This window comes from Carcharodon carcharias, chromosome 7, assembly GCF_017639515.1.
Source record: "Carcharodon carcharias isolate sCarCar2 chromosome 7, sCarCar2.pri, whole genome shotgun sequence".
Classification (NCBI taxonomy): Eukaryota; Metazoa; Chordata; class Chondrichthyes; order Lamniformes; family Lamnidae; genus Carcharodon; species Carcharodon carcharias.
In genome coordinates this window covers 130,142,703-130,158,999 of record NC_054473.1, presented here as the reverse complement: position 1 = coordinate 130,158,999, position 16,297 = coordinate 130,142,703, and the positions used below count along the sequence as shown (strand labels likewise).

Sequence of the window (16,297 nt, the reverse complement as noted above, 5' to 3'; positions counted from 1 at the left end):
CTCACCCTCACCCCCGTTGGTGTCCATCTCCTCCTCAGACAGCTGCACGTTCAGTGAGTGGAAGCCCTTGCGATTGATGAAGTCCACCGAGTATAGCGATGGAGACCTGAGTGCCACATGAGTGCAGTCAATCACACCCTGCACCTGTGGGAATCCCAAGATCAGGGCAAATCCTGGCTGTCCCAGTCCTGGGCAAAATGCACAACGTTGTGTGCCATGGAGAAGATGGCATTTGTGACCTCATGGATGCATTTGTGGGTGGTGGCTTGTGAAATCCAACAGACATCACCTGTGGAGCCCTGAAAAGAACCACTGGCATAGAAATCGAGTGCCGTGGTCATTTTCACAGCCATTGGCAGTGGATGCAATCTATGTCCCTTTGGTGCCGAGTCCTGCAGTAAGTGGCAGATGTGAGCCACCAGGTGCCCAGACATGCACAGTCATTGGTGACACTGGTTCTCAGTCATCTGCAGGAATAGCAGGCGGTGTCTACAGACCCTGGGTGTCCTTGGGTGCCGACCAGCCACGGCTCGCTGTCGTTCCTGGGCAGCGTGTGCAGGAGTTCATGCTGCCCCTTCTTCATGAGGTTGCTGCTCCTGTCTTTGCACAGTCAGGAGCCTCAGTCACTCTCTCCTCAGTCTTCTACCATCTCTGTAAGCCATCAGGCATACACCATGATCCTGACGTGGTCCTCCTGCAGCATGAAAGAGAGAGAGAGAGACGTGGTCATCATGGTTGTACTTAGCACCTTTCCTGGCCCTGTGTGACAGTCCCTTAACATTTCCCGGTGAGTGTTGGTCACCCCTCGGATGGCCAGAGATGAATGTGCTGCATGATTCCCCTGTCAAACTGCGACAAGGGGGACACAGGTCCAAACCAGGATGCTGAGGTTGGAAGGGGCTGTGAGGCACCTCCAGCAGTGACTGCTACACGGCCAGCGTTGGTGAGAGATTATATAAGGTGTGGAGTCCAACTGCTTCGCCGTCCAATAAAGTCGTCGCAGTCTCGAAGTCTGTGCCGGGGATGGGGTAAGGTGGCCCTTTGCATGGGAGGGCAGGCTAGGACCCCAACCCCAATCATATCACTGTTGCTGTGCCTGATTTGTCTCAGTTGCAGAGGCATGGTCAGTTTATACTGCTGTCCCTAATGCATGGCCACTTCCCTCACTTACCCTGAACCCCACCTCGGTTGCCTGTGCTCGGGATGCAGCGCCAGGGCAGCACTTGAACCCCCCACCCGACAAGTCGCCTCAGAGGCTGGCCAGCACTTGCCCCCCTGGCCACCTCCCCCACTTAGCAGTCGCCTCAGAGGCTGGCCAGCACTTGCCCCTGCCCCACGGAGCCCCTGAGGCCTGTAAGCAACGGGCGAGCTGTGGAGAACGCTGCTGCTCACTCACTCCAGTTCCCCCAAAGTGAAGGCTGCCAAGTGCATGTCGCCTCTGTGCTGTTGTGAAACACGTTGGCGTGCTTTCCTGCCAGAAGTGGATGGACGATATGGCAGGGTTCCAACAGCCTGGCGGAATGGGCTTTTTAATAATATACTAATGTATTACAATTAGCTTCTGAATGTGGGAACCGCAGCCTGCCGTTGGCGGGATGAGTGGACGATCGCGACCTGCATTCATGCCATCGTGAAGCAGGTCACGCCATGTTTTCTGTGCACGCCACCTATCACGCCCACCACCAACGGGCTTGGAAAATTCTGCCTTTAGTCTCTGTCTGACAACAGTTAGCAACTAACAGATATTTACTGCTGCTTAGAGACAAGACACAAAGAGAAAAATTAGGTACTTACCTCAGAGTTCCAGCGTCTCTAGTAGCGCTGGTAGGTTGTCAGATACAATGAAATAGTCATGTTCGTCTCTGCCCATTGAACCTCACATTACAAATAGATTGTTAGCTATTGGCCAATTCAAATCATAACACATTAAGGAGCGACTATTTTCAAGAAAACCCACATCAGAATAATGATTATTTTATCAATAATATTCAATTTTATTATTAGTTTATTAGGTTTCAGTTATTCTATACCCCTCAGAACAGGCCTGTCCAATGCCTGGGCTTGTGGGCCGGATGTGGCTGGGAAGCCTCTCAATGTGGCCCCTGGGTGGTTTTCAAAATGCCATTGTGCATTGAAAGCTTCAGAAAGAAACTGCTCCTCCAATCACAGACTGGTCCTCTCCTCTGTTTGCTGCTGATAGGCTCATGAGTGAGCCTATCAGCAGCAAACAGAGAGGACCAGCCTGTGATTGGAGGAGCAGCATTGCTGGAAGCAGCGAGTGGATTCCGGGGAAAGAGAGGGGCTGTTGTGCTGTGTGGGGGACGGAGAGACTCGGTGCTGGGCTGGAAGGTACTAGTTGCGATGGTGTGGGTGAAAAGACTCAGCCCAGGGGAGTGGGGGAGAGTCTCTGCGCCCAATCTGGAGTCTAGGCTGGCACATCATGCGACAGAGGGGTTATGCCGCAAACAGTAAGTCCATCACGGCAACAAATTCCTATCTTAATCTCTCTATATTTCTTATTGGAGGCACCAAAAATTAATAAATGTCAAAAAAATGCAGGTGATGGCCCATTCACCAGCAGAATCTGCTGCTACTTGCAGCTATGCTGCCAGTGGCAGTTCCTCTGTCCTTGTGCTGCTTCATCACACCTGCTGGAGAGAACTCCCAAACTTTTCCTGTCTGACCCCTGATAACACGGTGGGCAACGAAAAATTCCATGCAATTGGCTCTTTAACAAGATCTATAGCTTATTAATTGGTGATTTTAAAATGGCAGGTGGACTTCCAATTTACATGCCTACTCACCTTGCGTAATATAAGACTGTGATGCTTGGCCTAAATAGCCAAGTGGTTATGGTACTGGGTTTGTAACCCCAAGATCAAGAGTTCAAATCTCACAATGGCAAACTATGAAACAATGTAACTTCATCTGAAACAGATGGAAACAGGTTTACTCAAAAGAGTATCAAGAGTTCAAATCTCACAATGGCAAACTATGAAACAATGTAACTTCATCTGAAACAAATGGAAATGGGTTTGTACTCGAAAGAGTTACTACAAGGTTAAGATAAGCAGAAGAAGGAACTAAACTAATCTGCAAAATGGGTCACACTACCAAAGCTAACCAGAAGCATTTGTGGATAAGGACCTGTTTGATTTAAACTTTTGGTCGGGTCTCGGGGCGCGTTCGTGAGGTCGCGGATCCGGTTCCTCAAGGAGATGGACCGCGGCTCCCCCTTCTTTTACTCGCTGGAAAAAAGGCACGGGGTCCGTAAGCAGCTCTTTACGCTGCTGGCCGACGACGGATCCCTTGTCTCGGATCCGGAGGGCATCAGGGCCATTGCCCGAGATTACTACACTGCCCTGTTGTCTCCGGATCCGTCCAGTGAGGAAGCTTGCAGAGTTTTGTGGGAGGACCTGCCGCAGGTCGGCCCGGAGTGTGCCGGAAAGCTCGACTCCCCTATAAGTCTGGGGGAGCTGACCGGCGCACTCGACGGTCTTTCTAGGGGCAAAACCCCAGGACTAGACGGGCTGACCGTGGAGTTCTTCAGGGCGTTCTGGGACGTCTTGGGGAGCGACTTCGTGGGGGTCCTGGGGGAGAGCATTGCTACCGGGGAGATGCCCCTTTCGTGGCGCAGGGCCGTGATTGGCCTGCTGCCAAAGAAGGGGGATCTCCGCCTTCTGAAAAACTGGCGCCCGGTCTCCCTCCTCAGCACGGACTACAAAATCTTCGCCCGAGCCATGTCTTCTCGGCTCGGCACCGTGCTGGACCACATGATCCACCCTGACCAGTCCTACACCGTCCCGGACCGAACCATTTATGATAACATCCATCTGGTCCGGGACATCATCCACCATTCCCAGAGGGCTGGTCTGTCGAGCGCCTTCCTGTCTCTTGATCAGGAGAAGGCGTTCGACAGGGTGGATCACGAATACTTACTCGGAACTCTGCGAGCTTTCGGGTTCGGGACGCATTTTGTCGCCCGGATCCGACTTCTGTACACCGCCGCGGAGTGTCTAGTGAAGGTTAACGGGTCCCTGACGGCGCCCCTTCGCTTTGGGAGAGGGGTATGTCAGGGCTGCCCCCTGTCTGGCCAGTTGTATTCTATTTGCGTGGAGCCTTTCCTGCGCCTCTTGCGGAGGAGGTTGTCGGGAATGGTTCTGCGCGGGCCGGGCATCGGGGTGGTCCTTTCGGCTTACGCCGATGACGTGCTCCTTATGTTTAGTGACCCGGCTGACCTGCGGAGGATGCGCGAGTGCCAGGAGGTCTACTCTGCCGCTTCTTCTGCCAGGATCAATTGGGGTAAATGTCCTGGACTCCTGGTCGGTCAGTGGCAGATGGATCCCCTACCCGAGGAGCTCAGGCCTTTCACCTGGAGCAGGACCAGCCTCCTCTACCTGGGGGTCCATCTCTGCCCTGCTGAGGAATCCTGGCCGGCAAACTGGCAGGAACTGGAGACGAAAGTCACCGCTCGCCTGCGGTGCTGGACAGGACTGCCCTGAGTGCTATCTTACCGAGGTCGAGTTCTGGTCATAGAACAGCTGATCGCCGCCATGTTGTGGTATCGGCTGGTCACTTTGACCGCTCCCCCGGACTTTGTCACAAGAATCCAGAGATTGTTAGTCGACTTCTTCTGGGACAAAAGATTGCACTGGGTCGCTGCCGAGGTTCTGAGTCTCCCGCTTAGGGAGGGTGGTCAGGCGCTAGTGTGCCTACGCACACAGGTGGCGACTTTCCGCCTTCAGACCCTGCAGCGATACCTCTACGTCGAGCCTCCTCCTAGATGGTGTGCCCTGATGACGTATTTCTTCCGTCAGGTGCACGGCCTGAATTATGACGTGCAGCTCCTGTTTATAGAACAGCTGGGCCTCGGTGGTTCCTTGCAGGCGTTGCCCGTCTTTTACCAGGACCTGATCAAAGACTGGAAAGTGGTCGCCTCGCGACGCAGCTCTCCCCCGTCAGGAGTAGCGGCTATCGTCAGAGAGCCGCTGCTCAGGAATCCGCCCCTCCGTCCTTTTCAGTGGTTGGCGGAGAGGAGGACTGTGGCCGCAGGGGTGACCAGGATCGGGGACGTGCTGGGTGGCGGAGGACTGGGCTGGATGCTCCCGCAGGAGTTGGCGCGACGCACGTCTGTGAGTGTCCAGGTCGCAGCCGATGCCATCCAAGACCTGAGAACGGTCGTGCTCGGACCCGACGTTATTTTGGGTCTTGAGGTGGCCCAGGTGCGCGGTGGTCTTCCGTCTGAACGTTCCCCTGTTCGGACGGAATTCCACATTGGCCCCAAGCCCCGAACCCTCCCTCGGGTGCTGGTGCCCCGCAATATGAGCCGCCTCGGGGACATGCCCTCTGTGCCTTTTGGCACGGCAAAGAGGGGCTTTTTGTACGGACTGCTGCTGCACACCTTCCATTTTCTCGCCCTTGTCCGTCGCCCAGACACGCCCTGGCGTGCCTTGTTGCCGTCCGGTGGCGGAGGCCCCCGATGGGAGGCCTTCTACGGAGGTGTCCTCCCCCTTTCTATCGGGGACCTGGGTTGGAGGGAGTTGCATGCAGCAGTCCCTTATAATAAGAGGATGCATAGGTTCACGGACTCTCAGGACACGTGCCCTTTTTGCAGTCTTGTGGAGTCCGTGGACCATGTATACATAGGGTGTTGTAGGCTGCACTCCCTTTTTAGTTATTTGAAAAACCTTTTATTGATGTTTTGTTTGTACTTCAGCCCCACGCTCCTGATCTATGGGCACCCGGTGCGGAAGGGGGTCGGGAAGGAGGAGGACCTCCTCGTGAACCTGCTCCTGGGCCTGGCCAAGTTGGCCATTAACAGGTCCAGGCAGCGGGCGATCGACGGGGGAGTCCCGCCCGATTGTTTGTCCCTCTTCCGTGGCTACGTTCGCTGCCGGATGTCCCTGGAGAAGGAGCACGCGGTGTCTGCTGGCACTCTCGAGGCCTTCCGTGCTCGGTGGGCACCGCGGGGACTGGGGTGTTTTGTTGACCCCTTTAATCACATTTTGATTTAAAGTTTGTAAGTTTCCTTTAAACTTGGTTTTACAGCTGACCTGAATTAGGGGCTGTGCCTGATTTATCCCAATTTTGTTGATTTGGTTTTCATTTAAAAGATTATCAAGAGTTCAAATCTCACAATGGCAAACTATGAAACAATGTAACTTCATCTGAAACAAATGGAAACGGGTTTGTACTCGAAAGAGTTACTACAAGGTCAAGATAAGCAGAAGAAGGAACTAAACTAATCTGCAAAATGGGTCACACTACCAAAGCTAACCAGAAGCATTTGTGGATAAGGACCTGTTTGATTTAAACTTTTGGTCGGGTCTCGGGGCGCGTTCGTGAGGTCGCGGATCCGGTTCCTCAAGGAGATGGACCGCGGCTCCCCCTTTTACTCGCTGGAAAAAAGGCACGGGGTCCATAAGCAGCTCTTTACGCTGCTGGCCGACGACGGATCCCTTGTCTCGGATCCGGAGGGCATCAGGGCTATTGCCCGAGATTACTACACTGCCCTGTTCTCTCCGGATCCGTCCAGTGAGGAAGCTTGCAGAGTTTTGTGGGAGGACCTGCCGCAGGTCGACCCGGAGTGCGCCGGAAAGCTCGACTCCCCTATAAGTCTGGGGGAGCTGACCGGCGCACTCGACGGTCTTTCTAGGGGCAAAACCCCGGGACTAGACAGGCTGACCGTGGAGTTCTTCAAGGCGTTCTGGGACGTCTTGGGGAGCGACTTCGCGGGGGTCCTGGGGGAGAGCATTGCTACCGGGGAGATGCCCCTTTCGTGGCGCAGGGCCGTGATTGCTCTGCTGCTGAAGGAGGGGGATCTCCGCCTTCTTAAAAACTGGCGCCCTGTCTCCCTCCTCAGCACGGGCTACAAAATCTTCGCCCGAGCCATGTCTTCTCGGCTCGGCACCGTGCTGGACCACATGATCCACCCTGACCAGTCCTACACCGTCCCGGACCGAACCATTTATGATAACATCCATCTGGTCCGGGACATCATCCACCATTCCCAGAGGGCTGGTCTGTCGAGCGCCTTCCTGTCTCTCGATCAGGAGAAGGCGTTCGACAGGGTGGATCATGAATACTTACTCGGAACTCTGCGAGCTTTCCGGTACGGGACGCATTTTGTCGTCCTGATCCGACTTCTGTACACCGCCGCGGAGTGTCTAGTGAAGGTTAACGGGTCCCTGACGGTGCCCCTTCGCTTTGGGAGAGGGGTACGTCAGGGCTGCCCCCTGTCTGGCCAGTTGTATTCTATTTGCGTGGAGCCTTTCCTGCGCCTCTTGCGGAGGAGGTTGTCAGGATTGGTTCTGCGCGGGCCGGGCATCGGGGTGGTCCTTTCGGCTTACGCCGATGACGTGCTCCTTATGTTTAGTGACCCGGCTGACCTGCGGAGAATGCGCGAGTGCCAGGAGGTCTACTCTGCCGCTTCTTCTGCCAGGATCAACTGGGGTAAATGTTCTGGACTCCTGGTCGGTCAGTGGCAGATGGATCCCCTACCCGAGGAGCTCAGGCCTTTCACCTGGAGCAGGACCAGCCTCCTCTACCTGGGGGTCCATCTCTGCCCCGCTGAGGAATCCTGGCTGGCAAACTGGCAGGAACTGGAGACGAAAGTCACCGCTCGCCTGCGGCGCTGGACAGGACTGCTCCGAGTGCTATCTTACCGGGGTCGAGTTCTGGTCATAAAACAGCTGATTGCCTCCATGTTGTGGTATCGGCTGGTCACTTTGACCCCTCCCCCTGGACTTTGTCTCAAGAATCCAGAGATTGTTAGTCGACTTCTTCTGGGACAAAAGATTGCACTGGGTCGCTGCCGAGGTTCTGAGTCTCCCGCTTAGGGAGGGTGGTCAGGCGCTAGTGTGCCTACGCACACAGGTGGTGACTTTCCGCCTTCAGACCCTGCAGCGATACCTTTACGTCGAGCCTCCTCCTAGATGGTGTGCCCTGATGACGTATTTCTTCCATCAGGTGCACGGCCTGAATTATGACGTGCAGCTCCTGTTTATAGAACAGCTGGGCCTCGGTGGCTCCTTGCAGGCGTTGCCCGTCTTTTACCAGGACCTGATCAAAGTCTGGAAAGTGGTCGCCTCGCGACGCAGCTCTCCCCCATCAGAAGTAGCGGCCATCGTCAGAGAGCCGCTGCTCAGGAACCCGCTCCTCCGTCCTTTTCAGTGGTTGGCGGAGAGGGCGGCTGTGGCCGCAGGGGTGACCAGGATCGGGGACGTGCTGGGTGGCGGAGGACTGGGCTGGATGCTCCCACAGGAGTTGGCGCGACGCACGTCTGTGAGTGTCCAGGTCGCAGCCGATGCCATCCAAGACCTAAGAACGGTCATGCTCGGACCCGACGTTATTTTGGGTCTTGAGGTGGCCCAGGTGCGCGGTGGTCTTCCGTCTGAACGTTCCCGTTTGGACAGAATTCCACATTGGCCCCAAGCCCCGAACCCTCCCTTGGGTGCTTGTGCCCCGCAATATGAGCCGCCTTGGGGACATGCCCTCCGTGCCTTTTGGCACGGCAAAGAGGGGCTTTTTGTACGGACTGCTGCTGCACACCTTCCATTTTCTCGCCCTTGTCCGTCGCCCAGACACGCCCTGGCGTGCCTTGTTGCCGTCCGACAGCGGAGGCCCCCGATGGGAGGCCCTCTACGGAGGTGTCCTCCCCTTTTCTATCGGGCACCTGGGTTGGAGGGTGTTGCATGCAGCAGTCCCCTATAATAAGAGGATGCATAGGTTCACGGACTCTGACACGTGCCCTTTTTGCGGTCTTGTGGAGTCCGTGGACCATGTATACATAGGATTTGTAGGCTGCACTCCCTTTTTAGTTACTTGAAAAACCTTTTATTGATGTTTTGTTTGCACTTCAGCCCCACGCTCCTGATCTATGGGCACCCGGTGCGGAAGGGGGTCGGGAAGGAGGAGGACCTCCTCGTGAACCTGCTCCTGGGCCTGGCCAAGTTGGCCATTAACAGGTCCAGGCAGTGGGCGATAGACAGGGGAGTCTCGCCCGATTGTCCCTCTTCCGTGGCTACGTTCGCTGCCGGATGTCCCTGGAGAAGGAGCACGCGGTGTCTGCTGGCACTCTCGAGGCCTTCCGTGCTCGGTGGGCACCGCGGGGACTGGGGTGTTTTGTTGACCCCTTTAATCACATTTTGACTTAAAGTTTGTAAGTTTCCTTTAAACTTTGTTCTTGGTTTTACAGCTGACCTGAATTAGGGGCTGTGCCTGATTTATCCCAATTTTGTTGATTTGTTTTTCATTTAAAAGATTATCAAGAGTTCAAATCTCACAATGGCAAACTATGAAACAATGAGACTGTGATGACATATTGCTGACCCAACATTATCACGCCATATTTTACTTTCGTTAGGAGGGCAGCCTGCCCCAAGTATTTGATCAGGAGACAGTATAAATTTCTTCGAACTCTATTAAACACATACTTTCAGATGCAGACACTGAGCCCAAAAATTATTTCTCTGCTCTGAAAAAGTCATAAGGGCTTAAAACATTAACCCTTTTTTCTCCACAGATGCTGAGTTTTTCCAGCACTGTATTTTTGAATCATTTCTACATCTGTGCAGCGTGGATGTGGTCTGTAGCTGGCGATATCACACTGGCAGTGCATAGTGAATGACTTTAGTACTCACCCATCTTGGCACAGGGCAAATATATTTTAATGACATTTGACTCATTTTTAATACATACTCCTATTAAAATAAGTAAATAGGAGTACTGCAGGTAAGCAGCTTACATGTGCTGAACCACTTACATCTTGAACTTCATCTTAGATGCCCTAGTCTCCATGAAAACCATTACCCTCTCTCACCCTGGCTGTTTCCCTGGAATGGCCCTTATTTCTGCTTCCTTAAGTCCAAGGGAGACAGCTGCTTCAGTGATTCATCACCCGCCTGCCCCCTCAATGCTATTCCCACCGCTGACCACCCAACCTCCTTGCTGAAATTAAGAAACTAAAATGGGGAGGTGACAAATTGTTGGAACAAACCAGTAGCTGTAGAGGTATCATGGTGAATTTAGGGTTAAGTGTTAGAGCAAAGTTTGAGCAAATTCACATTAAACCTTGGTAGGTATTTGATAGCAAAACAGCCTTCTAAAAGAAAATTAAATATTCACTAAAAATATTGTTTTTATTTACTATCAAAGAACAGTAAAAGGACTTCACTGTGTATGTCACATATATAGAAAAAAACATTACACTGCTGAACAGCTCTGAATAATAACAAGGCACTAATATATAAGAAACTATTTCAGTTATATTTGTTATCTATTGTGATAAGTATAACCTCCAATACAAAGCTAATCTTTCATTTGCTCCAAAATTCCCCTCAGAAATTAAACTTTCTTTTTTAGTAAAGGCATGGAATCTCTCATGTTTCTCCGATCCTCCTAGTCTTCCAGGGCTGTGCACCATCTCTGTCTGGGAAGATGTATGGACAGCATGCCTGTTCCAGTCCATAGCTCCGCTGAGTCAACAGCTAGGAGGTGCCAAGAGCAGCCCATGGATGCAGTGTCATACCAGTATCCCTGATGTGTGTTGGTTTATTATTACACCTGTGGTAATTGTACTCAATACTGCAATAAATAAACTAACATGGATCAATATAAAAAAATTCAAACAATCCCATTAACACAAGTTGCTACAAAATAAATGACTAATTGCATGCAAGCAATGAACAACAGTCAGTCTTGTGTCAAAATTGGTCCAGCGAGATATGAAATTGCCCATTTCAGCAGCCCATTTGGAATCCTGAAAAATACAAAAAATGTAGATTGTGAAATTAATGCAGCGCACAAGAAAACGTTAGCAGTTTCTGCATCCAGCAATGTGAGAACTGAACTAAAAAGCTGTATACAACTGAAATAGTAATTATGCTTACTATCATTTCTGTTTCTGTTCAGGCAACAATGCATTTGAAACTAAGGTATTGCTACTAATGTTTTTGGTAAAAATCTAAGTTTGTAAATCGCAGATAAGTAAATTTGGAGTGCTAGGATTTAGCAATTACTGAACAAGCAGTAAAACCACATTATGGAAAGAGAACTAACTCCAATCATCTCTTTGGGCTTCTTACTGCATTTTCCAGCATGACAGCAAACACCAAATGTGGATAAAATTAAAGTTGCAACTACTTCCTCAAATCATTCCTTTCCACACTGCAGTCCTCTTCCTGAGTCCCCCTTTCATTACTCCACAATGCTTCCATCATTTCTCTCACCTAACCCTCACTAAACGCATATTTGTCCACAAAGCCCACTAAAATGCTCCTTCAAAACAGCCACCTCGCAGCTCTTGATTTGCTTATCCAGAGCAACAGTGGTCACTTTCTGGCCTTATTGTCCGAGGATCCCACCTTCTTTGACAGTGTTGACCCAATCCATCCTCCATTATAGGACACTGTTACAGTGCTCTCATATGATTACAATCTGGTATACAATCTATTCCTCCAATAAGATTTCCTCCTCTGCTCATTTGTGATTTCTTTTGTACTGAAGGCCCCAACCCTTCCATTCTCATCATCATTGATGTACCCCCTTTCAACAGCAACATGGAAGTTGTTCTAAATGTACACAGCACTAACTTGTTACTTCCAGCATTGAACTCAAGGCTACTGCCATCCTCTTCAACAGCCATTTAACATCAAGACCAATACACTCTTTTTGACTTCCAAATGCATTTAAATAACTCCGGCCTTCGCTCCATCAACCTCCCCAGTGTTTCACCTCAGGTTTAGATTGAGATATAAAATTTTGGCAAGCTACTCGTCCCAGAACTCAGCACCTCTCCCCATTTACAGTCTATTATTAGAGCTGAGTGCTTCCACCTTCAAACCCTTGGCATACCTCTGTCCCTACTGCTCACCCTCTTCTGCTAAAATCTTAATCCATTGTTCTAGTATATTGCAACTCTTTCTCCACACTGGCTCTTTATCCAGAATCTAACGAACATACAAGTTAGGAGTAGGCCAATCGGCCCCTTGTGCCTCCTCCACCATTCAATAAGATCGTGGTTGATCTGAATGTAACCTCAACCCCCCAGTCCTGCCTACCCCCCCAATAACCTTTCACCCCCTTGTTAATCAAGAATCTATCTAGCTCTGCCTTAAAAATATTCAAAGACTCTGCTTCCACTGCCTTTTGAGGAAGAGTTCCAAAGACTCAAGAGAAAAAAATTTCTCATCTGTCTTAAATAAGTGACCCCTTATTTTTAAACACTCCTTAATTCTAGATTCTCCCACAAAAGGAAACATCCTCTCCAGTTTCGTGCGTTTCCCACTTTAAAGATAATAAAGCCACTCCCCGTCGGGGAATTGAACCCCGGTCTCCCATGTGACAGGCGGGGATACTAACCACTATACTAACGAGGAGATATTCACCCTGTCCAGACTCCTCTTAAAGGTTCCAATTAAGTCGCTCTTACACTTCTAAATTCCAGTGGATACAAGCCTAACCTGTCCAGCCTCTCTCATATGACAATCCACCCAATCCTGGTATTAGTCAAATAAACCTTCTCTGAGCTGCTTCTAACACATTTACATCTTTCTTTAAATAAGGAAGCCAGTACTGTACACAGTACTCCAGATGTGGTCTCACTAGTGCCCTGTATAACTGAAGCATAATCTCCCTACATTTGAAATCAATTCCCCTCACAACAAATGATAACATTCTATTAGCTTTCCTACTTATCTGCTCTACCTGCACTAACCTTTTGTGATTCTTGCATGAGGACACCCAGATCCCTCAATCTCAGAGCTCTGCAATCTCTCACCATTTAGATAATAAGCTTCCTTTTTATTCTTCCTGCCAAAATGAACAACTTCACGTTTGCCCACATTACACTCCATTTGCCAGATCTTTGCCCACTCACTTAACCTACCTATGTCACTTTGTAGCCTCCTTACGTCCTGTCCTCTCCATAATTTACTTTCTTACCATCTTTGTATCATTGACAAATTTAGCAACCATTCCTTTGGTCCCTTAATCCAAGTCATTTATATAAATTGTAAAAAGTTGAGGCCCCAGCATTGACTCCTGTGGTACACCACTTGTCACATCCTGTCAACCAGAAAAATACCCATTTATGCCAACTCTGTTTTCTGTTAGCTAATCAATTTCTATCCATGCTAATCTGTTACCCCTATGCCACGAGCTTTTATTTTCTGCAATAACATTTGCTGTGGCACTTTATCAATTGCCTTCTGGAAATCTAAGTATAGTACATCCACCGGTTCCCCTTTATCTGCAGCACACGTGATTCCTTCAAAGAGCTCCAATAAAATTGGTTAAATATGATTTCCCTTTTACAAAAACATATTGACTCTGCCTGATTGCCTTGAATTTTTCTTAAGTGCCCTGCCACAACATCTTTAATATTAGCTTCTAACATTTTCCCTATGACAGATGTTAGGCTAACTGGCCTACAGTTTCCTGCCTTCTGTCTCCCTCCCTTTTTGAATAAAAGGTGTTATATTTGCTACTTTCCAATCTAATGGAACATTCCCAGAATCTAGGTAATTTTGGAAAATTAAAATTAGTGCATCAGCTATCTCACTAGCCACTTCTTTCAAGACCTTAGGGTGAAGTCCATCTGGACCTCGGGATTTGTCAGCCCGCAGCCCCAACAATTTGCTCAATGCAACATCCCTGGTGATTGTAATTTTCCTGAGTTCCTCCCTCCCTTCCATTTCCTGGATTTACAGCTATTTCCGGGATGTTACTTGTGTCCTCTACAGTGAAGACTGAAAAAAAAATACCTGTTTAATTTGTCCACCATCTCCCTTCTCTCCATTGTCAATTCCCCAGACGCACTCTCTATAGGACCAATGCTCACTTTGTTACCTCTTATTTAAATATCTGTCTTTATATTACTAGTAGCTTTCTCATACTCTAATTTTTCCCTCCTTATTAATCTTTTTGTCATTCTTTGCTGTTCTTTATATTCTAATCCTCTAACCTACCACCCGTCTTTGCATAATTATGTGCTTTTTCTTTACATTTGATGCTGTCTTTAACTTTTTTTTAGTTAATGACAGATGGTGGGTCCTTCCCTTGGAATTTTTCCTCTCATTGGAATGTATATATTCTATGTATTCTGAAATATCTCTTTAAATGTCTGCCACTGAACTTCTTTTGACATATCCCTTAGCCTCAATTGCCAGTTCATTTTAGCTAACTCTGCTTTCATGTCCTCATAATTGCCCTTATTTAAGTTTAAAATACTAGCCTTGGATGCACTCATTTCTCCCTCAAAATAAACGTAAAATTGAATCATGTTATGATTGCTGTTATCTAGGGGTGCCTTCACCAGGTGGTTATCAATTAATCCTATCTCAATGCTCAATACCAGGTCTAGTATAGGCTGCTCTCTGTTTGGCTCCAGAATGTGCTATTCTGAGAAACTATCCCGAAAACATTCTAAGAGCTCCTCATCTCAGTTACTTTTGTCCATCTGATTTTTTCAGTCTATATGTAGATTAAAATCCCCCATGATTATTGCTGTACCTTTCTGGCAAGCTCCCATTATCTCTTCTTTTATACTCTGTCCTACTGTGTAGTTACAGTTAGGTGGCCTGTGCACCACTCCCACGAGTGACTTCTTGTCTTTATCATCCCTCATCTTAATCCAAACCACTTCTACATCCTGATTTCCTGAACTTATGTCATCCCTCTCTAATGTGTTAATACCATCATTAATCAACAGAGCCACCTTCTCCACCTTTTCCTAACTTCTGGTCCTTTCTAAATGTGACATACCCTTAAATATTCAGGTCCCAATCTATATCATCCTGTAGCCATGTCTCTACAATGGCTATCAGATCATACTACTTTATTTCTATTTGCACCATCAGTTCACCTGTTTTGTTTTGAATGTTACATGTGTTTATAGAGCCTTTAGTTTTGTCCTCTTATTACTTTTGTAATGTCTAGCCTTATCTGAATTGCTTTTAGATTTGTACTCTCTGTCCCTTCCTGTCACAGTCTGTTTATCATTTCCCATATTAATACCTGTCTCTCGAGCCTTGTCTCTACTCTTTGGTTTACCATATCTTCCCAAATTTGATCCCTTGCTTCTACTATTCAGTTTAAAACCCTCTCTACTTCCTGAGTTAGTTGGGCTCACGAGGACACCAGTCTCAGCACAATTTAGGTGCATATCGTCCCAATGGGTACAGATCTCACTTTCCCCAAAACTCTTGCCAGTGCCCCACAAACTGGAACCCACTTCTCCCACACCAATCTTTAAGCCAAGCATTCATTTCTCTAATCTTATTTGTCCTATGCCAATTTGCACATGGTTCAGGTAATAATCCAGAAGTTATTACCTTTGAGGTTCTGCTTACTTTGGTGCCTAGCTCATCATACTGGCTACGCAGAGCCTCCTTCCTCATCCTGTCTATGTTGTTGGTATCTACATGGACCAGTGGATCTTCCCCCTCCCACTGCAAGTTCCTCTCCAGTCTTAAGCAGATATCCCGAGTCCTGGCACCGGGCAGGCAACAAAACCATCTGGACTCTTGCTCTTTGCTACAGAGAACAGTATCGATCCCCCTTACTATACTGTCCCCTACTACCACTACATTCCTTTTTGCTCCCTTCACTCCACCCTAACTCCATGATTTATTCTAACTACACATCACTTCATAACCCCCTGCTCCTCCACCACCAGCTTACTCTTCATTTCCCACTCCACCAATAGCAGCTGCTGCTTCAATTATAATGTTCTCACCCTTTGGAACTTTTTCCACTTTGTCACCTCTCTCCTTACTTTCAAAAGGCTCCTCAAGGCCCTCCCAGTTCAGTCAGGCTTTCACCTTTCCTATCCTTTATGTCTTCTGATCAGCTTCCGCTATCCTACAAGGCTGTCAACATTTCTCTATACTTGAAAAGCACTGTAGAAATGTAGTTTCTATCATATGCAAAGGTTTAGGTAATGATGTGCAATGCAGGAGATGAAAAGGGGCTCATTCTCAACTGGCATTCCTACTGGCACTACACTAAGAGGAGGCTTTATCACTCTTATGTGGTCATCTGATTGAGGGAAGGAAAATGGTTGGTTGTAAGTGAGTTAACCAAAGAATATTAATGGCATTTGGGTTCAACTCACTGAGAGGGAGTGCAAATAGAAATGGGGGGATACTTTTTAAAAACAAGAACATTTCTGTTTACAGAATACAAACCTTACAGAGTTCACCTGAGAGATCAGCTCGGCATTGGGCACTGGATAGCTGTACAAAAATTGACTTCCATCAGGATGTCTCTGCAAAGATTACAGAAAGATATTTATGGC

At 48.7% G+C, this 16,297-nt stretch overlaps 2 protein-coding genes across 2 annotated transcripts in view; one reads left to right on the top strand and one right to left on the bottom strand.

The window, feature by feature from the left end:
- carmil2 (capping protein regulator and myosin 1 linker 2) overlaps positions 1-16,297 on the top strand; it is a 180,505-nt gene that overhangs the window by 163,288 nt on the left and 920 nt on the right. The gene's annotated exons all lie outside the window — the stretch shown is intronic.
- Positions 9,647-16,297, bottom strand: part of LOC121279889 — a 31,380-nt gene continuing 24,729 nt past the window's right edge. Inside the window, exons 12-13 of the mRNA XM_041191412.1 lie at positions 16,188-16,267; positions 9,647-10,759 (exon numbers count right to left, since the gene is read on the bottom strand). Coding sequence (XP_041047346.1) covers positions 10,693-10,759; positions 16,188-16,267 — 147 coding nt within the window. The 3' untranslated portion in view covers positions 9,647-10,692. The remainder of the gene's footprint in view (positions 10,760-16,187; positions 16,268-16,297) is intronic.